Source organism: Crocuta crocuta, unplaced genomic scaffold (genome assembly GCF_008692635.1).
Source record: "Crocuta crocuta isolate KB4526 unplaced genomic scaffold, BGI_CrCroc_1.0 scaffold247, whole genome shotgun sequence".
Lineage (NCBI taxonomy): Eukaryota > Metazoa > Chordata > Mammalia > Carnivora > Hyaenidae > Crocuta > Crocuta crocuta.
The window spans coordinates 1,291,401-1,316,765 of record NW_027531910.1 but is presented as its reverse complement, the minus strand read 5'-3'; the positions used below and the strand labels follow the sequence as shown (position 1 = coordinate 1,316,765).

The window sequence follows — 25,365 nt, the reverse complement described above, 5'->3', positions numbered from 1 at the left end:
TTGAGAGAGAGATAGAGACTGTGTGAGCAGGGGAGGGTCAGAGAGTGAGGGAGACAGAATCCAAAGACAGGCTCCAGGCTCTGAGCTAGCTGGCAGCACAGAGCCCGACGCGGGGCTTGAATCCATGAACCATGAGATCATGACCTGAGCTGAAGTCAGAAGCTTAGCCAACTGAGCCACCCAGGCGACCCATAAATGAACGCTTCGATGAATGAAATAAGTGATGTGAAAAGAGAGAGGGACCAGCTTAAGCTACATTTACAGGCAAAGGTGGGGAATCAACAAGACAACTTCCCATAAGTGGACATTGTATGTTTTGTGTTCTTTTGTAGACCTAAGAAATTAATCTAACAAATGTAGAAAAGTTTCAGAGTTGTTCAGAACTATTTGTCTTTTATGTTTCTTCATTTTGTACTTATTTTTAAATCCAATTGGTATTTACCATTTGATTAAAATATTACCTTCTTTCACTTTCTTTTGCAAACATTATCTTGCATAAGTCACAGTCCAGCTTTATCAGAAAACACAACACTTAATATGTTCTTTCTTTAAAAAGAGATTAAATGATTTACTCAGGGTCCCACAAGGAGATCAACATAGCTGATTTTGGACTTTGGGTTTTAGATTGCAAGATCAGTAGTATTCTGTTGCATGTACTGACTCTTCCATACACAATCACTCAGCTGGTCAGTCTCTGAAAAAGCTGTGTCTTACTAATTTCTAAATGATGTGGTCATTGCTCCCAATCTCTGTGACTTAGCAATATTCATTACCATTACTTCCTAAACTTTTCTTTCCTGTGAAGTATTATGTTTTAATTTTAGAAGGTAGAGTAGGAAAATATCACTATATCTTATCACCCAGAGGTAATCATTATATACGTTCTCCTATGTGTATCTTTAGTGTTGTTGAGATATTATGTTCATAATTGTTTTTTCTACTTCATTGCTTGTTACATTTCTCACTGTCTTTAAGGGAAGGATTTGTTTTATATTATCAATTAGCTTGATAATTTGTAAATTTCAGTACAACAAATCCTTATAAATGTTTACTGCATTTCCACCAAATGGTAATATCTTACCCATATTTTATCATTATATGTATGTGCACACACACTTACGTATTGCATTGTATATAATTATATACATGTAATGTATAGGTGTATATATATGTATGTGTGTGTCTAATGTCTGATGTTTCCTCATGATTAGATCCAAATTAAATTTTGACAGAAATACCACAGCAGTGATGTTTCCTTCTTAGGGCATCCTCTCAGGAGACTTATGATATCTACGTAAACAGAATTAACTGAAGAAGTTCCTTTTGATCACTCGTTTAAGGTGGTGTCTGCTAGGTTTTGCACTGAGTTACTGTTGTTCCCTTTGTAGTTAATTAAGTGTTTTTTGGGGAGATACTTTGCCAATTTATGGATATCCTGTTTCTCATCAAACTTTTATTCCCTCATTTAATATCTGTTGATAATTTTGCCTAATAGTTGTTATTATGGTGGTTGCCAAATAGTGATATTCCATTATTCTGTCTAAATTTATTAGTTGGCATTCTAATATAAAAGCCCTTTCTATTGCTTTTATTTATTTTTGCATTTTAAACATCAATATAAAAAAATAAAAAAATTAAAAATATAGCATGGATTCATGAATTCTTATTTTAATACCTATCATGTGTTACTTAGTCCTTATTTTGGTGCTAAAATTGTCCTGGATTTAGCCAGTGATTGTCCCTCAGGCTGGTTTTGTGTACAATGGACATATCCCCCAACACTTTTTGAGAACTTCTTTCTTTCTGGTAAGATGATCAAGGCTCATTTTCTGCTTTCTCTGCCACAGTCTGGGAATCCAAATTTCTCCAGGGTAACTTGCTGCTTCTAAGTAGAGATGGATATTTAAAAACCAAAAATCTTGGCATCAGATGTGTTCATTGCTGTGGGGGTTTCTCTGGTTCTGGACTGCCATTGGGCAGAACTAGGAAATAATGTGAGTATATTAGTGTGTATATACACACACACCCCTGTTTCCTGATAAAAGACATACATTCATGCTACTACTGCTAATTACAGTCTGATAACACACGTTTCATTCTAGCCTCCGCTTTATACATAACTCCCTTCTTTGTCAGTGAAAAATCTAGGCCCCAGTTTGCAGCATACATTGCTTATTTGCCTACTTGTAGAATACATATTAAGTATTAAGAATTACTAACTTGTACCATTGCAAAAACAGCTTACTAACTGGAGTTAGTAACATTTAATTTTTTTTTTTTACAGTTTGTGAAATATGGCTCAAAAAGACAAGTATACAAAAAGATCTACTCAGAGAAGTCACTTCCATTCTCCAGCCCTTCTTCTCTTCCCCCTTTATTCTTTGTCCTGTTTCTCCTAACTTCCATATATAATCCACGCCATTAGATTCTTGTTTATTCTGTTTCCTTGTTCACTTGAAAAATGTATATTTCCTTATTTGCATTTTCCTTTTTTCACGTAAGAATATATCCAGAAAACCAACTTATGTGATTTCAAACAGCTCTTCCTCATTTTATTCAGCTAAACACCCCGGCATTCTACAATTACAAACAGTGCTGTATATGGATTTGTGTGCTGTTCATGTGGTTGTGTATTTTTTATGTATTTTGTGTATTTTTAAGGTAATTTCCATGAAGTAGGACTTCTGAGTCCAAAGGTAAATGGATGTGTAATTTTCTTAGTGCCAAATTCACAACAAGGCTGTACCAATTTGCATTCACTAGCAATGTTTGGAAATGCTTGCTTTCCCACAGTTTTACCAACAGGATATATTTCTTGTTTTGTTTTTGTTTTGCCAGTTTCCTACATAAGAAATAGTCTTATGTAGTTTCAATTTGCATTTTCTGTTTGTTTATTTTGAGAGAGAAGAATTGGGAGCATGCACAGGCACATGGGGCAGGGTCCAAGAGAGAGTGAGAGAGAGAATCCCAAGCAGGCCCCTCGCTGTCCGCCAAGAGCCTGATGCAGGGCTTGATCTCACAATCATGAGATCATGACTTGAGACAAAACCAAGAGTCAAATGAATGCTTAGCCAGCTGAGCCAGCGAGGTGCCCCTAATTTGCATTTTTAAAAATTCTGAGTGAGGTAGAAGACCTTGTCTGTATTTTCACTCAGTTTGTCAATCGTACTTTGTTTATAGTATGTTTGATATGCATATTTTAAAAGTTATATAGTTAATTTGTATTTTCATTTATTGTATCTGAATTTTGAGTCCATTCTAAAGTGTTTTATTACACTCAGGTTATTAGGACGTTCAGGTGGAATTACTTAATCATTTCAATGGCTCTCAGCCCTACATCATGCATTATTCTTCTGGAGATTGTAGAGGAGATTGGGGAGGGTTATTTAAAACCCCTGAGGGGCGCCTGGGTGGCTCAGTTGTTTAAGCATCTGACTTTGGCTTAGGTCATGATCTCACAGCTTGTGGTTCGAGCCCCACATCAGGCTTTGTGCTGACAGCTTGGAGCCTGCTTCAGATTCTACGTGTCCCCCTCTCTCTGCACCTCCCTTGATCACTCACTCTCTCTCTCAAAAAATAAATAAACGCTAAAAAAAAAAGTTTTAAAACAAAACCCCTGATTTGAAAGTAGCAGATAAACTAAGAACATACGTAGAAAATAGACAGCTGAAGGATCTTGATAAAACCCTTGGCTTTAACTAATTTCAGTACCCATGTGTGTAAGGGAATAAGGACTAATTAAAAATAGTCCAAATATTTACAAGGACTTAAACCCAGTTTTGAATATTTTGCTCTTATTAGATTAAGATAATCTTCCTCTACCCTACCAGTGTTCAGGAAACAAAAATAAACTTTCTCTGGAGGAAAATCATACAGAACTTGACATTTTTTTCTAAAACTTTTCATACACAATGACCGGCATTCAATAGTAAAAAAAATTTCCTGTCATACAGAAAAATACAGTGACCGTCCAGATATTGAGCTAAAACAACAAAAAACAGGCAATAGAAACAAAATCCCTAGGGTCCTTTTCAGGTTATTAGAGGTGTACTTTAAATGAGATTAACATGTTCAAGGAATTAGAGAAGGAAAATCTTAGCAGAAAACTGATAACTTTGAAAAGAGTCAAATGGAAATTCTAAGAGTAAAATTATAACTGAAATTAAGAAATCACAGCTGAAGAGAAATAGGAAACTAGAAGATATTTCTGAAGTACTCTGAGGCATGGAGAGATAATGAGGGAAGGTTTAAAAAAAAAAAGTTATAAACACCTAGGATATAGAATTCTAATGTGTGTAATGCATTCCAAAATGAGCAAGAAAGCAGTAATGGAAGAAAAGCAATATTTGAAGAGATTCTGGTCAAGAATTTTACAAAATTCTTCGGCTCAGGTCATGATCTCACAGTTCGTGGGTTCGAGCCCCATGTCAGGCTCTGTGCTGACAGCTAGCTCAGAGCCTGGAGCCTGTTTGAGATTCTGTATCTCCCTCTCAGTCTGACTCTCCCCTGTTCACACTGTCTCTCTCTATTTCTCTCTCTCTCAGAAATAAATAAAACATTTTAAAAAATTAAAAAGAATTTTACAAAGTTAAGGAATGCTATTAACCCCAGATTGAAGAAGTACTTTGGACCAAAAGCAGGATAAATATTAAGAAAACTATATTCCATGTGTATTATTCCATAGAGAAACTGCAGAAAACCAAAGATGAAGAGAAAAATATTAAAAGAAACCAGAGAAAAAAGAAATACCTTTAAAGGTCCTTTAAAAATTAAAGAAAAAAACAAAAACAGTGGTTGAATTTTCACAGAAACAAAGGCAGAAGATAATGGGTTGTGCTGAAGGAAAATAATTGCCAATATAGAAGTCTGTGTATACATATTAAGTTGAAGGTGAAATATGTTTTCAAACTAATAACAGAGTTTATCAGCAGCAGACTAATATGGAAAGCCCTGTTAAAGGGAATTGTTTTTTCACCTTGAGGAAAATTATTTTGAATGGAAGTAGGGGAATGCAGGAGAAACCAAAGAGCAAAAAGGGTAAATGTGATAAATGTTGACTGTATAAAATGATACTCTAGGGGTTCTTGGGTGTCTCAGTCAGTTAAGTCCTGGACTCTTGATTTCAGCTCTGGTCATGATCTTGATGTTTGTGAGATTGGGCCCCCCAGCTGGCTCTGTGCAGGCAGCATGAGCCTGCTTGGGATTCTCTTTCTCTTTTCTCTCCACTCTCTCTCTTCTCTCTCCTCACTCTCCTCCCTTCCCCCCCCCAATAAATAAACATTAAAAAAATGATATCTGGTGGGGTTTAAAATATGTGTAAAAAATAATCTGCACCAAAATAGGAGCTCAAAGTTGGGGCAGGGATAAAGGAACAAAAGTCTTCTAAGTGTGCTTTTATTGTCTGAGAAATAGTAAAGTTTTAATTGATACTATTTTTTGAGAAGAATGCATGCTGTCATCAGAATGAGAATACATAATAGGGAAAAATGAAACTATTAAAGGATAAAAGGGAGGGGGGAAAAAGGAAGAGAGAAAATGGAGCTTGTAAGAAGGCCAAAAGGAAAAACAAGAGTAAGAATTAGATTTAAATATCCATATTTATGGAACTGTTAATGTACTGCATATTACAAGTATTGGACAAAGACTCTTAGGTTAAAAACAGCAATAATAGTAAAACTGTCTTATTTCAAAAATAACCATTTAAGGTGACAAGAAAATGATGGAAATGATACTCTGTTCCAACATGAACCAAATGAAATCTGTTATAGCTATATTAATATTAGGTTTTGTCTTACATTCTACTGTATCAGTAGAGAAAGAAAGGAACATTTCATTATAAAATAAAAGTTAATATTTTAGGAAAATCTAGTCTCAAATTTGTCTCTACATAATAACATCAATTAAAATTATATAATAGATACAAATATAGGGGATTTTTAACACTGAAGATATAAATAAGATAGCATATTTGGTATGTAGATCTCTAACTACTAGCTGCAGAGTATACTTTCCAGGTGTATATGGGACACTTAAAACTGATCATAGGCTGAGCCTTAAAGCAAGTCTCAACATATTTCAAAGGACTGAAATCATGTAGGGGATGATTTTCAATGGATTCTCACTATAAATCAATAACAAAAAAACTAGGAAGTTTCCCAGGTATAATAATTTAGAAATAAGTTCTCATGGGAGAAATACTGGAAATTTGATTATATTTTGAACTAAGTGGATAATACCGGAAAATACAGAACTCCTAAGATAATGCTAAAGATGTAATTAGCAGTAAAGTTATGGTATTAACACATTTTAAAGAAAGTACAAAGAGTTGAGGGTTGATGGCAACAGCTTTGGTATGATGTTTAAATTATCCTGAAATCATATAAGCAGACCAGTAAATAGTAAAACCCAAACAAATAATCTGTAACAAAACTGAAATGACAAGTTATTCCCCGTGGACTCACTGTGTGAGTGGGAGGGGACAGCTCTCTAACTATAAGGCTTGTATTCTAACTCTGCAGGAGACGGAGGAAAGCAATAGTGCGTCTGCTTGAACTGACAACAAGCACATTTCTAACCATTGGTGATAATTGGAAAGAGTGACAGCCCAGTTTGAGAATAATAGCTGCAATGGGGGAGGGAAACTTTGCAGTCATATCTAGAGAGGAACATCTTGGTTTCAGGACAAAACTCCGTATTGAAGAGTAACTTCTAGAAATAGCTTTCAAATTCAGCAGGGTAGTAATAGCATACAAGCCAAGGAAATAAAAAGATGCCAGATAAATGTGGGAATGAAGAAGAACCCAACTGATCTCAGAAAAAAATTCAGGGCCATTGTAAGATTTCACAGAAACAACATAAGTTCTCTAGATCATGAAGCTAGAAAAACTCTCATTATAAAGCATTCACTTCCAAAAATTGAGAGAAAATTATTTCATGTAATATTTAGCAACAAAAAAGATCATTCAGATCCTGTACAAAGTCCTTATAGACAAAGAAGTGAATATACTTGTAGATACTGAAAGCATGCCAGAGAGATATGTTCACAAAATATATGATGACCATAACCTAATATTTAAATAGAAATAATTAAAATAGCTACATGAGATTTGGGTGAATAAGCAAATTATGACTATGAAGAGTGAGAAATGAGTAAATTCCATAAATGAAGACTTTAAGATAAACATAATAGATAATGCCTTATGAGATGTAGACGGTAAAGAAACTTAAAAATTGAAGAGAGAAAATACAGTTGTAAAAGTTGAGCAAAATTCAATAAAATAGAGTTTTCTGTAGAAGAAAATCAAAGCAGTGAAACAGAACAAATATTAAAATTAAAATTGGAAACCTTTGCTGACAATAAACAAGTTGATGTCAAGGTTCGTTAATTTCTTAATGGGAAACAAAACATGAAGAAAAGAATAAATAGTGAGAAAGCAGTGGACTCGGTGGATTGGACATCTCAATAAGGTCAAGGAATTGCCACAATCAGAGTACTAACTAAAGGGGCTCAAGGCACAGGAGTTATGTTTGGAAATGGGGAAAAATAAAGATTTTGGAGTAATGTTTGAAAATGTCAGGATCGAGAGTATGAGTATGTGACACCAGAGTCGGTGAAAAAAACAGATCTTTAGAAGCGAGGCAAAGAATTGGGAAGCTAAACTACTGGACTGGATCATCCATGTTATTGGAGTCACTAAAAACAGTAATAGAACTAGGAGTAAGTTGTTAAAATTATCAGTGGATGGGAGATTATTAGATTCAGAAAATGGTGGAGTTTAATGCCTTGAACATGATTTTTTTAAAATAAATGCTCCATTCTTCTAATCTGAACTTTTACTCCAATATTTTTTTGCAAGCCTTTAGTGGTCCCCCATTTACCAGAAAAGTACTCTTTCTTTGTTATGGTTTGGTTCCAGCATGGCACTACAGCTTTATTTTTCCTCCTCATCTTCTTTTACTGGTTGTAGCCTATAGAGAGAGGCCTTTTTGTTTCACAATGTGCCTTTCATATCCAGTGTATCTTTGGGCAGATCCTTTCTCTGACACTAGGGACATTGTTTTTTTTTCCTTCTCTTTTCCACGAGCCTATGCATATTGTACTCATTCTTATAAGATTTTACAATTTTTTCTTAAAGAGTTTTCTTCAGGGGCGCCTGGGTGGCTTAGTCGTTAAGCGTCCGACTTTCGCTTAGGTCATGATCTCACGGTTCGTGGGTTCAAGCCCCGCGTCGGGCTCTGTGCTGACTGCCAGCTCAGATCCTGGAGCCTGCTTAAGATTCTGTGTCTCCCTCTCTCTCTGACCCTCCCCTGCTCACGCTGTCTCTCTCTCTCTCCTAGAAATAAATAAAACATTAAAAAAAAAAATTAAAAAAAAAAAAAGAGTTTTCTTCAACTCCTTAATTTATATGGCATTTTACTGCTTTATATATACCTCTCACTTTTCTCTTAGCACTTCTTTGAGTTATAGTATATTTGCATATGTGTCTTCTGCCTTCCTTGTGGACTCTAAGCACTTTGAACATAAGAACTATGTCTTACTAACCAATCTATTTCATGTGCTGCTTAGCATACTACTTTTTATGCAATTTAGTTGCTCAATTAAACTGAGTTACACATCTTTTAGTTTTCTAGAATTTTTTTGGATATTTTAGCCAAATGAAGTATATTTTTGTTTGTTCCTTGAACAACAGTAAGGATTCAACTTTTTCTCATCTAAAAGTCAAATATGTCTGCTTTCATAATGCTTGTTTTAGTTTATGTCTAGTGTTAATTGATTACATGACCTATGTTAATGAGTCCAGCTTGTTGCTGTGGTTATAGTGTATGCATGTAATAATATTAAAATATAATAACTTTGGGGGGGGTCCCTAAATTAGTGTTAGGAACAATAGAGAAAGTGTTACCTTTACTTACAAAGTTTAAGAAGGAGAATATTTGACATGAAAGCATTTTCATCAAACTAGTGGATTGTTATAGCTGTAAAATAAAATTCTCCAGATCTGTCTACCTATGCCTTTTCATTTTCATGGCTTTTTTATGAGAGGAAGAACTGATGTGAATTAGAATATAGGGATGGGAAAGAGGTAAGATACCAAGTGTCAGAGAAGGTTTAATAATGTTTCTCTATATTTTTGTATAACTTATGTACATCTAATTAGATATGTAATTATACATATATAGTATATCTAAGTATATGTAAGTATACATATATATCTGTTTAAGATTACTATGCATATTCTCTATTTGTGTGTATATACATATGCATGTTACACATACAGATATTACCATATCTACTTAAATAAATTTTTGAAATGGGCAAAACAAAATGAATGTTGGTTAGATACGTATGTGTTCTAGAAAAACTACAAAGAAAGGTGATGGGATGTTAATACAAAAGGCAAGTAGTTGTTCTTAAGGAGAAGGGGCAGGACTGGTGATTAGCAAGGGCACAAAAGGTGGAGATGAGTTTTTGAGCTGGTAGTATCCTTTTTGAATGTTTTTATGTTTCAACCTAGATGTATGTCTTTTATATTAATCTTTAGGCGTGATATATTTTACAATTAATGGGGTGCCTTGGTGGCTCAGTTGGTTAAGCATCCAACTTCGGCTCAAGTCATGATCTCGCAGTCTGTGTGTTTGAGCTTCACGTCGGACTCTGTGCTGACAGCTCAGAGCCTGGAGCCTGCTTCAGATTCTGTGTCTCCCTCTCTCTCTGCCACTCCCCTGCTTGCTCTCTGTCTCTCAAAATAAATAAAGACATAAAAAAAATTAAAACAGTAAAATCAGGTTTACTTTGAGAAGACTGATTTTAGCCCTAAGAGAAATATGCTTGCTCATCTTAGTTAATTCTTGCATACATGCATAATGGAAGTAACAATTTATGAAAAGTATTTGTGTATGTGTGAGATAGAATTACTTGCTGATTTGATTGTTTATCTTGTCTGTCTTTTCTCTCAGGGTTAGTTTATTATGAACTTAATTCTTTGGAAATGACAACAGCATGATTTATTATAGAAAGTCATATTTTATAAATCAATGTCAACTTTTCCCCAAACAAATTTATACATAAGGATATTTTATTCATATATGTGTATATATACTTATGTACATATACATACATATCTATATATATATACAGATACATATTTCTGTAATACCATTTTAGAAGTTATATGTCTATGTTTATAATTTCTGTTGAGTTAGACTTTCAAAGTTATAGAGTAATAATATAATTTTTAATTAGGAATCCCTCACTTGTGATCATTCTTTTTTATTTATCATTCTTTTCCATTTCAGAAATGTCGTAAAAATGTGTGATTACTCCCTTCTTGTGAAATCATTATTTTAGTTAAAAAAAAAAAGTTTGTTGAAAATCCACTTGATGACTAGGCTTCTAATCTATTTATAAGTATTTCCCTTTTGAAATGGTGAACCTCTAATATTTAGAAAATTTTAGACCATTTGCACAGAATATTCCCTTCCTGTATTTAGTATACACAAAATCTGTTCAAATGATGAAAAATACTTCCTTTTTATAAAATGTTTTTAATGATTGTTTAAATTTGAGAGATGAGAGAGAGAGAGAGAGTGTGTGGGTGCCCGTGTGCTCAAATGGAGGAGGGGCAGAAAGAGACCTAGACAGAATCTGAAGCAGGCTCCAGGCTCTGAGTTGTCAGCACAGAGCCAGGCTCCTGGCTCAAACTTAGGCCTGAGATCATGACCTGAGCCTGAGGCGAAGTTGACACTTAATCGACTTAAGCCACTTGGGCGCCCCTGAAAAATACTTTCTTCAATAAAATTCCTAAAATGTTTATCAGAAAAAATTATTTGTAATATATCCAAATACTGCCATTTAGTCTAGCCATATATAATTTTGTAGACATCAGTATTTGATTATACAACTAGTATAAACTTTTAAAATCTTTCAGTATAATGAACTTTATGGATTTTAGTTTTCTTTTTGAATATATTGGGAATTAATTGTGAATACTACTTACTAATTACCATTTTTCAATAAATTACAGCTAAACACTTACCATTTTGGAGTTTAAAGTATGTCATCATGGCCAAATTTCGAAGAAGGACTTGCATCATTTTGTCACTTTTTATTCTATTTATTTTCTCCCTGATGATGGGTTTAAAAATGCTGAGGCCAAATAAAGCTACTTTTGGAGATCCTTTTGGACTTGAACTTCTTCCAGAACTTCATCAACAGACTCGCTTAGGGAAAAGCCTTGATTCCCAAAACAATGACAGAATCAACAGTGAAACAAATGTCAAGAATTTGAAAAGTGTTGAAATCACTATGAAACCATCCAAAGCCTCTGAACCTTACCTGGAAGAGCTGCAACCTCTGAATTATTATTTACATGTCTTTTATTACAGTTGGTATGGAAATCCTCAATTTGATGGGAAATATATTCATTGGAACCATCCAATCCTGAAGCATTGGGACCCTAGAATAACCAAGAATTATCCACAAGGGAAACATAATCCTCCGGATGACATTGGCTCCAGCTTTTACCCTGAGTTGGGAATTTACAGCTCACGGGATCCTTCTGTCATTGAAACTCACATGAAACAAATGTACTCAGCTTCAATTGGTAAATTACTTTGTGTGTGTTTTTAGACATGTGATTATGTGTATGTTTAAATAATTTTTCGTAGAACATTAAAGTTACTGATTAGTCTTCATGTTGTTATTATAATTTTAAATTTATGGATTCCAAATTAAGCTGGATATATATATATATATATATTTATATATGTTCTTAAACATCCAGTAAGCCACCTTTTAACACTACTTTAAAATGTATTTAATTTCTAACTTTTGGAAAATTTCTGGATATAATTTTGATTCTTATTTTAACATTCTTTCTGAATTTAAATTATGGTTTACATAGGATACATAAGATCCACTTTACGTATATAACTCAGTGATACTTCTCTAAGGTATATACCTGTTTAAATATTACTCCAACATGAAGTAAAATATTCTATAGCTCAGAACCTTTTGTCATGCTTCCCTTATGCACCCCCACATTCCTCCCCAGGAAACTAAATCTAATTTTCTATCACTGTAGAATAGTTGTGAATGTTCTATGACTGTATGAAAATAGAAATCATCCAGCGTGCGTGTGCGTGTGTGTGTGTGTGTGTGTGTGTGACCTTTTGCCTAGCACATCATTTTGAAATTTACTCCTGTCGTTAACCTTATCAGTAGTTGAGCCATTATTTCTGGTTAGTACTCCATTGTAAGATTGTGGCAGTTTGTTTCTGCATTCATCGTCATAGACATTTGGACTCTTTCAAATTTTAGGCATGTAGTAGTACATAATTTGGTCTTGTTTTCCTGTTTTATAAAACTAGTCTAACAATCTCTTTTTAACTTTCTGTGTTTATATTTCATGTAATAGCGATATGGTTAATTTTAAATGTTTTGTTTGCTGTTTTCTATTTATTCCATCTGTTTTTTCCTTTTTTCCTCTTTTTCTGCCTTCTCTTGTATAAAATGTTTACTCTGTTTTATTTTCTCTTTTGACTTACTAAATGTCTCTTCATTTTATTTATTTTATGATTGTTTTAAAATTTACAGTATGCACGTTAACTGATGAGAAGTCTGTGGTTGTTTGTATTGTTTCTTTTTCTCTGCAGCTTTTTCTTCTCTAACTTCTGGTACTCCAATAGCACACATTTACATGGAGTCAGATTCTCCCACAAATATTTCATAAGAAAAAAATATAACTGGATGCTTGAGAATTCTTCAATTTGTTCATCTACCCTTAAAAAACAAACTTCTCTCTTCTGTTTCTTCCCTACCACTGGGACCAAGAGAACAAATTGGGTGTTCTCACATTTTTATAGCTGTACAAAAGGCACAGACTCATTATTGAGCTGCAGTGTAGAGATGTGCAAGCCTTTGTCATGAGCAAAACAACGTAGAATTCTGAGAATCTACATCAACTGTGTGCAAGATGACTTCTTCTGTAGAGTAACTGATTTTTTTCCAACTGTTTTAAAAATCTAGCTTTCTAGTGTATACTTATAGCTCCAGATTCTGTGCTCTATGATATAAAATATGAAATAAAATAAGATTGGTAAATTCAGACAGCATCGACTGCTGTCTCTACTTACAATTTACCTTTGTGGAGAGGATCTTTCAAATGACTTTTTTACTATTTTGTGTAAAGAATTTATATCACATGTAAGTCTTTTTTGTTACTACAAGGTGATTTGTTTGTGACTATACAAACATTGCTTGACAAAAAGCTGATATTCATGGAAGTTTCAGGTTTTTTAATGCAAACTGCACAGTATGCAATGAGTGTTCCCCTCCCAGATACATTTCATATAAAAATACATAAATGACATACTTTGTATGTTATCATTTAATTGTGATTAGGAAGAAAACTTTCAGTTCCTATTTAGTTTTATGCCTGTTTTAGGTTTATGAAGATCTTTCCCCCTGTACATTATTTTACTACTACATGATATGTGTGAACATGAATTATTTCAAAACAATAGTCAAGAATACAATTATTTTGATTTTAAATGTTTGCAATTTCACTATTGATGCAAATACTTTATTTCCTTTGGTAGTTTTTCTGAGAAAAAGAAATCATTTGATAGTAATAAAACTGACATAATCCATCTGTAAATAAATTATTTTCTTATCAGTAAAATATTGAATTATACTCATTGTTACTGAAATATTATTGACATTTACCATCTGTAAGTTAAAGATACATAGCACATTGATTCAATATACATGTTTTCCTAGGATTACCATTGAGGCATTAGCAAACCTTTCTATCACATCTCATAATATGATTTCTTCTATTGGTGGAAAAAATTAAGATCTAGTCTCTTAGCAAGTTTAATATCTTTAACACAGTTTTGCTGTCTGTAATCACTGTACATGTATGAGAACTCCATGTCTAATTTATGTACTTGTTGCAAGCATGTACCCTGAAGAACATCTCTTCCCTTCTTCTACTCCTGAGCCGCTGGCAACTACTATGTTATTGTTTCTTCATTTGTTTTGTTTTGTTTACATTTCACATATAGGAGGTATCTGACTGTATTTGTCTTCACTTACTTAACATAATGTCCTCAAGAGCCATCCGTGTTGCTGCAAATGACAGGACTTTCCTTTTTCTTGTGGCTGAATACTATTCTGTTTTATATATGTATATATATTTATATATATAATTCTGCTCATATACATATGAATATGATACATAATATATATATATATAATTCTGTTACATATATATATACACACACACTAATATGTGTGTGTGTGTGTGTATGTATGTATGTATATCAGCATGTCTTTGTCCATTCACTCATTTATGGACATAATTTGGCTGTTGTGTATAATGCTGCAGTATACATGGGCGTGTGTATATCTCTTTGATCATTTTAAATTCCTTTTGATTTATACTCAGAACTGTGATTGCTGGATCATATGGTAGTTCTATTTTTAACACTTTTGGGGAAACTCTATACAATTCTCTGTAGAGGCTGAACCAATTTCATTCCCACCAATACTGCTAACACTTGTTATCTATCTCTTGTTTTCTTGATAATAACTATTGTTACAGGTGTGAAATGGTATCTCATTGTGGTTTTGACTTGCATTAGTGCTGTGTAGGACCTTTTCATGTATCTGTTGTCATGTCTTCTTTGGAAAAGTACCTGTACAGTTCCTCTCCCCATTTTATAATTGGATTATATGTGGGTTGTTTTTTTGTTTGTTTGTTTTGTTTGTTTTTTGTTATTGAGTTCTAGGAATTCTGTGTATATTTTGGATGTTAATCTATTATCCATTTGCCTTTTGTTTACCAGTAACTAATTTGCCTTTTCATTTTCTTAATTTCATAATTGTAGCTTTTGCAGCGTAGAAGCTTTTAAGTTTGATGCAATCCCACTTAACTTTGTTTGTTTGTTTTGTTTTGTTTGTGCTTTGGCTCATCTATCCCAGTGTGTAAGTCTGATCCATTTCTAAGTGATTTTTGAAGGTGGTGTGAGATTCACTTTTCTTTGCATGTGGTTATCCAGTTTTCCCAGCATCATTTATTGAAAACTATCATTTCTCTATTGAATGTTCTTAGATCCCTTATCATTTATTAGTTGACTGTATATGAGGAGCTTTAATTCTGTACTATATTTTGTTCTGTTGACCTAAGTGCTTGTTTTTATGCCAGGATAGCACTGTTTAATTAGTATAGCTTCATAGTATACTTTGAAATCAGTAAGTTTGATGGTTCCACTTTGGATTTTCTTGATCGTCATTACTTTGGCTATAAAGAGATCTTTTCGGTTCCATACAAATTTGAGGAATGATTTTTCTATTACTGTGAAAAATGCCAAGGTGCCTGGGTGGCTCCGTTGGTTAAGCATCCGACGTAAGTGGTTTGACTCAGGTCACAAACTCGTGTTTCATAAGTTTGAGCCCCGCATTGGGCTCTGTGCTGACAGCTCACTTGGAGCCTGCTTAGAATTCTGTGTCTCCCTCCCTCCCTGTCCCTCCCCTGCTTGCACTCTGTCTCTCTCTTAAAAATAAAAAGATTTAAAAGTTTTTTAATAAAATAAGCCATAGGAATTTTGATAGTGATTGTGTTGAATCTATAAAATGGCTTTGGTAGCATGTACCTTTTAACAGTATTAACTCTTCAAATCCTTGATATGGGATATCCTTCCCTTTGTTTATGTCATCTTCAGTTTCTTTTAGCAAAGCCTTGTAGTTTTCATAGACCTTTCACTTGGTTAAATTTCTTTCTAGGTATTTAATTATTTTTTAATGCTAGCTAGTGTGAATGGGATAGTTTTCTTTATTTCTTTCTCAGATTCATTATGGTTAGTGTTTGGAAAACAACTAATTTCTGTGTTTTGATTTTATACCCTTTAATTTTATTGTATTCATTGGTTAGACCCAACGATTTTTTAATTTCGGTTTTTGGGATTTTCAGTATATAAGATCACATCATATGCAAATAGCAACAATTTTAATTCTTCCTTTCCTACATGGATGCTTTTTCTTTGTCCTGCCTGATTGTCCTAGGTAGGACTTTCAGTACTGTGTTGATTAAGAGTGGTGACAGTGGGCACCTTTGTATTTTTCTTCATCTTCTAGGAACAGTTTTCCTTTATTTTTTTAATTGAGTATGTTCTTATCTGTGTGTTTGCTGTATATTACTTTTATTATGTTGAGGTGTGTTCTCTCTGTACTCAATCTATTGAGGAATTTTATCATAAAGAATGTTGTATTTTGTCAAATGTGTTTTTTTGTTGCATCTTTTGAGATGATCATATGAATTTTATTTTTCATTTTATTAATCTGGGTAACACATTTAATCATTCATGTATGTTGAACCATCCTTGAATTCTAGGGATAAATCCCAGACGGTCATGGTATGTAATCCTTTCATTGGATTTTTGAATTTGGTGTGCTAATATTTTGTTTAGGATTGTTGCATCTTTGTCCATCAGGGACATTGGTCTGTAGTTTTTTATTCTTATAGGGTCCTTATCTGTCTTTACTGTCAGAGTATTGCTTACCTCATTAAATAACTTTGTTAAGTATTTCCTTCTCTCCAACTTTATGGAAAAGCTTGAGAATAATTGGCTTTAATTCTTCCTTAAATGTTTACTAAAATTTACTAGGGAAACCATCTGGTCTAGCTATTTCTGTGTTGGGAGGTTTTTGATTATTGATTCATTCTCCTTACATGTTATCATTCTGTTCAGACTCTGTTTCTTCCTGATTCAGTTTTGAAAGTTTATGGGATTGTAGGAAATTATTTCATTTCTGGGGGTCTATAATTTGCTGGCATGTACATGTTTATAATAGATTTATGAGTCTATGTATTTCTGTAGTGAGTTAGAATTTCTACTCATCCATTTCTGATTTTATTTGAGTCTTCTCTCATTATTAGTACTCACTAAAGGGTTGTCAATTTTATCTTTGAAAGAAAATAACTCTTTGTTTTGTTGATTTTTCTTTTCTATTTTTCTGGTCGTTTTCCACTTTGAACTTTATTATTTCCTTCCTTCTACTAACTGCAGTCTTGGTTTGTTCTGTTTATTCTACTTTTTTGAAGTATAAAGTTATATTTGCAATCTTTCTCAGTTCTTAATATATGCATATATTGCCATAAATTTCTGTCTCAACTGTTTTGCAGGATCCCAGTAGGTTTGGTATGTTTTGTTTCTATTTTCATTTGTTTCAAAATATTCTTTGGTTCCCTTTTTGATTCATTCTTTTGTTTATTGGTTGTTCAGGAGTTTGGTTTCTACATATTTGTAAATTTTATAGCTATTTTGATTAAGTATAGTTATTGCTACTTCCTTTTGGTTTCTACTTGTTTGGGATATCTTTTTATCCTTTTACTTTGAATCTTCTGTTCATCCTTAAAGCTGAAGTGGATCTCTTATTGGCACCACATAACTGGGTCTTATTTTTTATCCATCTAGTTACTGCTTGCCTTTTGGTGAATTCAATTCATTTACATTTATGGCAATTATTAATATGTAATGAGTTACTAGTGACATCTTATTAATTGCTTTCTAGTTTTATTTTTCTGTTTCTGCTTACCTTTATAAATTATTTTCCACAGTGGTATGTCAGTTTCCCTCTTTCTCGATTGTGGATCTGCTCTAGGTTTTTGTCTTATGGTTACTATTAGGCTTACATAAAACATCTTATAAACACATACATTTTAGGCTGAGAGTAACTTATCTCTGATTGCCTATAAATTCTCTATCCTTTTACTCCTTTTTATATTACTGGCATTACAGTTTATCTACTTTTTGTTGTGTACTTGTTAATTTATAGTAGTTATAGTAGTTTTCCAGCTTTCTGTTAACCCTGGTACTATAGTTGAGTAGTTAATACATCATTCTAATACAGAGTTAAAGTTTTCTACATCTGACTGTATAATTTTCAGTTTTATTACCAGCATGTTGTGTGCTTTCCTATGTTTTTATGAGGCTGATTATGCCCTTTCAGTTCAGCTTGAAGAACTCCTTTCAGTATTTCTTGCAAGACAGATCTAGTGGTGGTGCGCTACTTCAGATTTTGTTTGAGCAAGCCTTTACTTGTCCATCATATCTAAGGGATAACTGTTGGAGAAAATATTCTTGCCTGGCCATTTTTATCTTTAAGCTCTTTGACTATGTCATTCCACTTTCCACTGGCATGAGAGTTTTTGCAAAGAAATCCACTGATAGCCTAATGGTGTTTCCTATTAGGTTACATTTTTTTCCCCACGTGTCTTTCTGTATTGCCTTTAATTTCTTTTAGAACTATTTTGTACTTCTCATTGTAGAACTCTGTTACCTCCTTAGTTAATTACTAGATATTTTATTCTTTTTGATACTATTATATTAGAATTATTTTTGCAGTATCCTTTTCAGATTTTTCATTGTTAGTATAGAAATGCAGCTGGTTTTTGTATGTTGACTTTGTGTACTACTATTTTGCTGAAGTTATTCCTTTTTTTTTTTTTTTTAGTGGAACCTTGAGAGTTTTCTGTATATAAGATATCTTCATTTGCGAACAGATAATTTTACTTCTTTCCAACTTGGATGTCTTTTATTTTCCTTTGTTAATTGCTCTGTCTAGATCTTTCAGTACTACATTAAATGGAAGTGGTGTAAGAGGCCATTCTGTCTTCTTGATTCTCTAGGAAAATCTTTAACTCTCACTCTTGGCACTGTGGTGTGTGTGTGTGTGTGTGTGTGTAGCTTTTGTTGTGCTATGGTAGTTTCCTTCTATTCTTTTTGAGTATCTTTATCATGGAAGAACTGAATTTTGTCAGATGCTTTTTCTATATCAAATGAGATCATTTTTTCCCTTTCATTTTACATTTGATGATTGTCACATATTGTACCATTCTTGCATTCCAGGAATAAATTCCACTTAATCATGGTGTGTAATCCTTTTACTCTGCTACTGAATTTTGTTTTGGTAATAACAGATCTTCCTCATTTTACAATGGGTTTATGTCCTAATAAAGCCATAGTAAGTTGAAAATATCATAAGCCGAAAATGCATTTAATACACCTCATCTACCAAACATTGTAGCATATTCTAGCCTACCTTAAATGTGCTCAGGACACTTAAATTAGCCAACATTTGGGCAAATCATCTTATACGAAACCTATTTTATACTAAAGTGTTAAAAGTCGATGTAACTAATTGAATACTATATTGCAAGTGAAAAACAGAATAGTTGTGTGTGTACAGAATGATTTTAAATCTATTGGTTGTTTACCTTTATGATTGCCTAGCCAAGAGTTGCAGCTCACTACTGCTGCCTGTCGTCAAGACAAAGTATTGTACCACATATCACTTGCCTGGGAAATTATCAGAATTCAAAGTATGGTTTCCACTGAATGTCTGTCACTTTCACACCGTCTTAAAGATGAAATAACTTGAACCATCTTATGTCTGGTACCATCTGTATTTTGTTGAGCATTTTTTATATCAGTTTTCATTCGGGATAGTGCTCTAGTTTTCTTATGTCTTTATCTGCTTTGGTATTAAAGCAATGCTGATCTCATAGAATGAGGTAGAAAGTATTCCCTCTTCCTTAATTTTTTGGAATAGTTTAAGAAGAATTGGTTTAATTCTTTACATATTTGATAGAATTCACCTACAAAGCCATTGGGTCTAGGGCTTTCTTTTTTGGGAAGTTTTTGATTACTTACTCATTTTCCTTACTATTTATAAGTCTATTCTGTTTATTTCTTCATGGTTTAGTCTTGGTAGCTTTTGGGCTTCTAGAATTTATTTATTTATTTATTTTTATTTAAAAAAAATATTTGAAAGAGAGAGACACACAGCGAGTGGGGGGACAGGCAGAGACAGAGGGATACACAGAATCCAAAGCAGGCTCCAGGCTCCGAGCTGTCAGTACAGTGCCTGATGTGGGGCTCAAACTCACAGACTGCAAGATTATAGCCTGAGAAATCAGATGATTTTACTGATTGAGCCACCCAGGTGCCCCTGGGCTTCTAGAATTTTTACATTTCAACATGGCTATCCAATTTTTTGCCATGCATTTGTTCATAGTACTCTCTGATAATCATTATTTTTGTAGAATTATTAGTAATGTCCCCACTTTCATTTCTGATTTTAGTAGTTTGTATCTTCTCTCCTTTTTTCTTAGTCCATCTTGGTAAAGGTTTATTAGTTTTGTTGATCAAAGAGCCAACCTTTATTTTCATTGATTTTTCTCTGTTGTTTTTTAATTCCCTATTTCATTTATCTCTGCTCTGATCTTTATTATTTCCTTCCTTCTGCAAGCCTTAGGATTAGTTTTTTTTTCTTCTTTTTCTAGTTCAAGTTATTAAATTAGCTTGTTGATATCATTCTCCTTTTTTTTTAATGTAAGTATTTATAGCTGTCACTTTGCTCCCTTAGCACTACTTTGTCCATACCCCATAAATTTTGGTATGATATTTTTTGTTTTACTCATTTCTGAGTGTTTAGAAAACACTTCCATCATGATTTCTTCTTTTATCCTTTGGTTGTTTAATCATTTAGTCTCTAATAGTGTGACTTGCGTCAATTTATTTTCAAATATCAACTCTTATTTTTTGTTACTGGAATAAACTCCATTTGTTGATGGTTTATTATTCATATATTACTAAGTTCTATCTGCTAGTCTTTTAAAAAAGATTTTGTATCCATGTTCAGCTGGTATACTGGTCTGTAGTTTTTCTTTTCTTTAAATGTCTTTGTCTTTTTGTTATTGGAGTAGTGCTGGCCTCCCTCATAAAATGATTTAAGAAAACCTGCCTCTTTTTCTGGAAAAGGTTGAGTAGAGTTGGCCTTATTTCCTATTTTATGTGTGATAGAATTTACCAGTGAAACCATCCTGCCTTGGTGGTTTCATTGTTTAATTATACATTCAATTTCATTATTAGGACTATTCAGGTTACTTATTTCTTTTTTTAGCAGAAAAAAAAACCATACACATTTATTTAATATTTTTGATGCATATATGAGAGTCCTAGGAAGAGAAATGAGGACCTGAAGAAGGTGATAGGCTTAAAAGTTTATGGACCTTTTTACACAGAGAACAATAAATTGTGGGGATGTGACCAAAGGGGTTTGAGCTTGGGGCAGTATATTGTGGGACAGTGAACAGGAAATGCAGGAGGGAAACTAATAGAAGTTCAAGCGTTATTTTAGTAGGTTAGTTTTAGCAGGTCTGTTGTAGGGTTGACTCCCAGTCTCAGGTGATAAGATATTATCTTGTACAGGGAGGGCAACTTTCTCATGGGAATTTTTATGATCAATCTGCTTTTAGATAGAAAGGGGAAAGTCAAAGAGCCCCTTCTGCAGTTTCTCAAGTACCTTCAGCTCAAAAGAGTCAGTATGCCAAAGCGGCATATTTTAGAGTGGCATGTTCTGATCCCCTTTACTAGCTTTTATTTGTTTTGTTTTTTTTGAAGCTGTGCTAGCAGAACATGGTTCAGCCAGTTGTGTTTGATTTCAAACAAGTAAGACAGTGGTCAGTTCAGGGTTTCAGAAGAATATTTTAAAAGCCAAGCAAATAAAGAAAGCTAGCTTGCTTTAGCTTTCCAAGTGTTTTTCCCTTTTTCTTTTTTTTTTCCAAGAACATTTTTATTTTTATTGATTGATTTCAGGAGTAGAATTGAGTGATTCATCACATACATATAATACCTGGTGCTCACCTCAACAAGTGCCCTTCTTAATGCCCGTCACCCATTTATCTCATCCCCCACCCAATACCCCTCCAGCAACCCTCAATTCTCTTATTGAAGAGTCTCTTATGGTTTGCCTCCCTCTTTCTTTTTATCTAATTTTCCTTCACTTCCCCTATGTTCATTTATTTTTGAGTGACTTTTGATCCTTTTATTTTTTATTTTTATTTATTTTTTATTTATTTATTTTTTAATGTTTATTTTTATTTTTGAGAGACAGAGAGATACAGAGAACGAGGAGGGGAGGGGCAGAGGGAGAGAGAGAGGGAGACCCCGAATCTGAAGCAGGCTGCAGGCTCTGAGCTGTTGTAACACAGAGACTGACGTGGGGCCTGAACCTCGGAATTGTGAGATCATGACCTGACCCAAAGTCGGACACCTAGCCAACTGAGCCACCCAGGTGCCCCTGATCCCTTTTTTAAATAACTGGTCAATGTCATTATATTTGTCAGTTTTATCAACAAAGAGTTGTTTGTATTATCCCTTTATTATGATTTTAAAGTATACGAGGTCTGTACATTCTGTATGTTTTTTTTCTGTCATTCATGCTTTTGATATTTTTCTCCTTTTTTCTTGGTCAATATATATAATTAATATTCTTGATCCTTTCAGTAAATGAACAGTTGGTTTCATTATCTGAAAAAGGTTGTGCTACTGTTGGATTGTCTTAAAATGCCACTTAAAGTCTTGATGATATTCAAGTTTTCTGTATCCTTGCCAATTATCTACTTGTTCTATCAGTTATTGATAAAGCAGTGTCGATGTGTCTTCAAGTATAAGTGTAGATTTACTTATTTCCCCTCTCAGGTCTGCCATTTTTTGTTTTCTATGTTTTGAAGGTCTTTTGTTAGGTAAACAAACATTTAGGACTTTTATATCATTTAGATAGAGTCCTTTATTATTATGAAGTATATCTATTTAGTGCTGGTAATATTCTTTGTTCTGAAATCAACTTTGATGTGAATATTAACAGTTCTAGCTCTCTTTGATTAGTGTTGGCCTGGTAAATCTTTTTTTCATTCTTTTACTTTTTACCTGTCTATTGTGTGCCTGCAAGGAAATCACTCTTTGGCCAGCTCTTGATTTTTTTTAAATCCATTTTGAAAATTTTGTCCTTAAAATGATATACTTAGACTGTTTGCACTCAATGTGATTGTTTATATGATTAGATTAATTGAGGTCTTTTATTAGCCACTTCTTATTACTCCATTTCTTTGTTCTCCTGTTTTTTCTGTATTCTTTTGGGTTACTTGAACATTTTCTATGATTCCATGTACTCTCCACATTTATTTATTGTTACTTCTTATTTTTTTAGTTGTTGATATAAGATTTACCAAATATACCTTTGTATGATCAGGGTATTTGTAAATAATATATACTTCATACGTAGTATTAGGACCTCACCACATATATTCCTCATATATTCCTGATTTTTTCCTCCCACATCTTTAGCTATTGTTGTCATTCTATTAAATAAAATGCTGTACATTACTGTTCTTTTTCTTTAGACTGGAGGTTGGTTAACATCTTCTGTAAAGGACCAGTAATACTTTTGATATTGTGGGCCGCATTATCTCTTTACAGCCGCTCACCTCTGCCATTATAGTGTAAAAGTTGCCATATGTAGACAAATGTATACAAGACTTAACAACGGGCAAGATTTGGCTCACAGACAATAGTTTATTGATGACAATTTTAAACATTCATCTTATAAAGTTATTAAGGAACAAATATTAATCTTTCAAGTATTGTTTATATCCTTAGTTTTTGTTTTTTTTTTTTTATAGTTTATTTTTGAGACGGAGAGAGGCAGAGCATCAGAGGGGGAGGGGCAGAGAGACAGGGAGATACAGAATCCGAAGCAGGCTCCAGGCTCTGAGCTGTCAGCACAGAGCCTGATGCGGGACTCAAACCCAGGAATGTGAGATCATGACCTGAGCCGAAGTCAAAGGCTTAACCAACTGAGCCACTCAGGCGCCCCGATGTTTGCAGAATTCTTAGCAAGTATTTTGACTATACCTTCTAACTTTTCTGAGTTTTCAGTTACATGTATGTTACAGTTGATGTTTATCCAGTGTTTTCTGTTTTTACCTAATCATATTATATTTTAATTATTGCAATTTTATGTGACTTGAAGTTAACCCTTTCCTCAGCTGTGTTGAGTCTTTTCATGAGTTTATTGAAGGTATTCCTCATATTTTAACATGTTTTTCATTTCCAGCATTTCTATTTGATTCTTCTTTTTATTGAAGTATAATTAACATACAGTGGTGTATTAGTTTCATGTTTACAATATACTGGTTCAACAAATCTTACATATTACTCAGTGCTACTATAAATGTAGTCACCATCTGTCATCTTACAATGTTATTACTATATTATTGATTATTTTCTCCATCCTATACCTTTCATTTCTGTGACTTATTTCTTTTAAAAAATTTTTTTTAATGATTAATTTTTATTTTTGAGAGAGAGAGACAGCATGAGCAGGGGAGAGGCAGAGTGAGAAGGAGATACAGACTCTGAAGCAGGTTCCAGGCTCTGAGCTGTCAGCACAGAGTCTGATGTGGGGCTTGAACCCATGAACCATAAGATCGTGACCTGGGCCAAAATCAGATGCTCAACCCACTGCCCAGGCGCCCCACGACTTATTTATTACCTAACTGTAAATTTGTATTTCTTAAGCTCCTTTATCTATTTCACACATTTCCCACTGTCTGTCTCTCCATTCAGGCAGCCACTAGTTCTCTATATTCTTGGGTTTGTTTCAGCTTTGTTCATTTATTTTTAGAGTCCACATAGAAGTGAAATTTTATGGTATTTTTCCGCCTGACATACTTCATTTAATATAATACCCTCTGGGTCCATCCATGTTGTTGCAAATGGCAATATCTTCTTTGTATGGCTGAGTAATATTCCATTGTGTGTGTGTACATATGTACACATCATATCTTCTTTAGTAATTCATCTATTGATGGATACTTGGTCTGCCTCCATATTTTGGCTATTATAAACAATGCTGCAATGAACATAGGGTGCATATATCTTTTTGAATTAGTGTTTTCATTTTCTGTGGATAAATACCCAGTAGTAGAATTACTGTATCACTAGATATTTCTTCTTTAAATTTTTCAGGAACTTTCATACTGTTTTCCACAGTGGCTGCACTAATTTACAGCCCCATCAACAGTGCACAAGAATTCCTTTTTACCCACATCCATGCCAAGACTTGTTACTTCTTGTCTTTTTGATTCTAGCCATTCTCACAGTTGTAAAGTGATATTGCATGGTTTAAACTTGCACTTAACTCATGATTAGTGGTGTTGAACAACTTTTTATGTTTTGGCCATCTGTGTGTCTTCTTTGAAAAAGATATCTACTAAAGTCTTCTGTCCGTTTTTTAACCAAATTTTTTTTTCGTTTTTTTTTTTTTTGGTGGGGGGGGAGTGGGGGGGTTCTGGTGTTGAGTTGTAAAGGTTCTTTATAGTTTGCATATTAAACCCTTAAATGATGCATGATTTACAGATATCTCCTCCCATTCAGTAGATTGCCTTTTCATTTTGTTCAAGGTTTCTTTCACTATGCAAAAGCTTTTTTTTTTTTTTTTTTTTTTTTTTTTGTTTT

General features: G+C 33.6%; 1 protein-coding gene across 3 annotated transcripts in view; it reads left to right on the top strand.

Moving 5' to 3' along the window:
- The window catches only part of MANEA (mannosidase endo-alpha), a 68,704-nt gene that overhangs the window by 3,236 nt on the left and 40,103 nt on the right, over nt 1–25,365 (top strand). For all 3 annotated transcript variants that reach the window (XM_077774689.1, XM_077774687.1, XM_077774688.1), the window contains exon 2: nt 11,025–11,603. In XM_077774689.1, coding sequence (XP_077630815.1) covers nt 11,063–11,603 — 541 coding nt within the window. In that variant the 5' untranslated portion in view covers nt 11,025–11,062. The remainder of the gene's footprint in view (nt 1–11,024; nt 11,604–25,365) is intronic.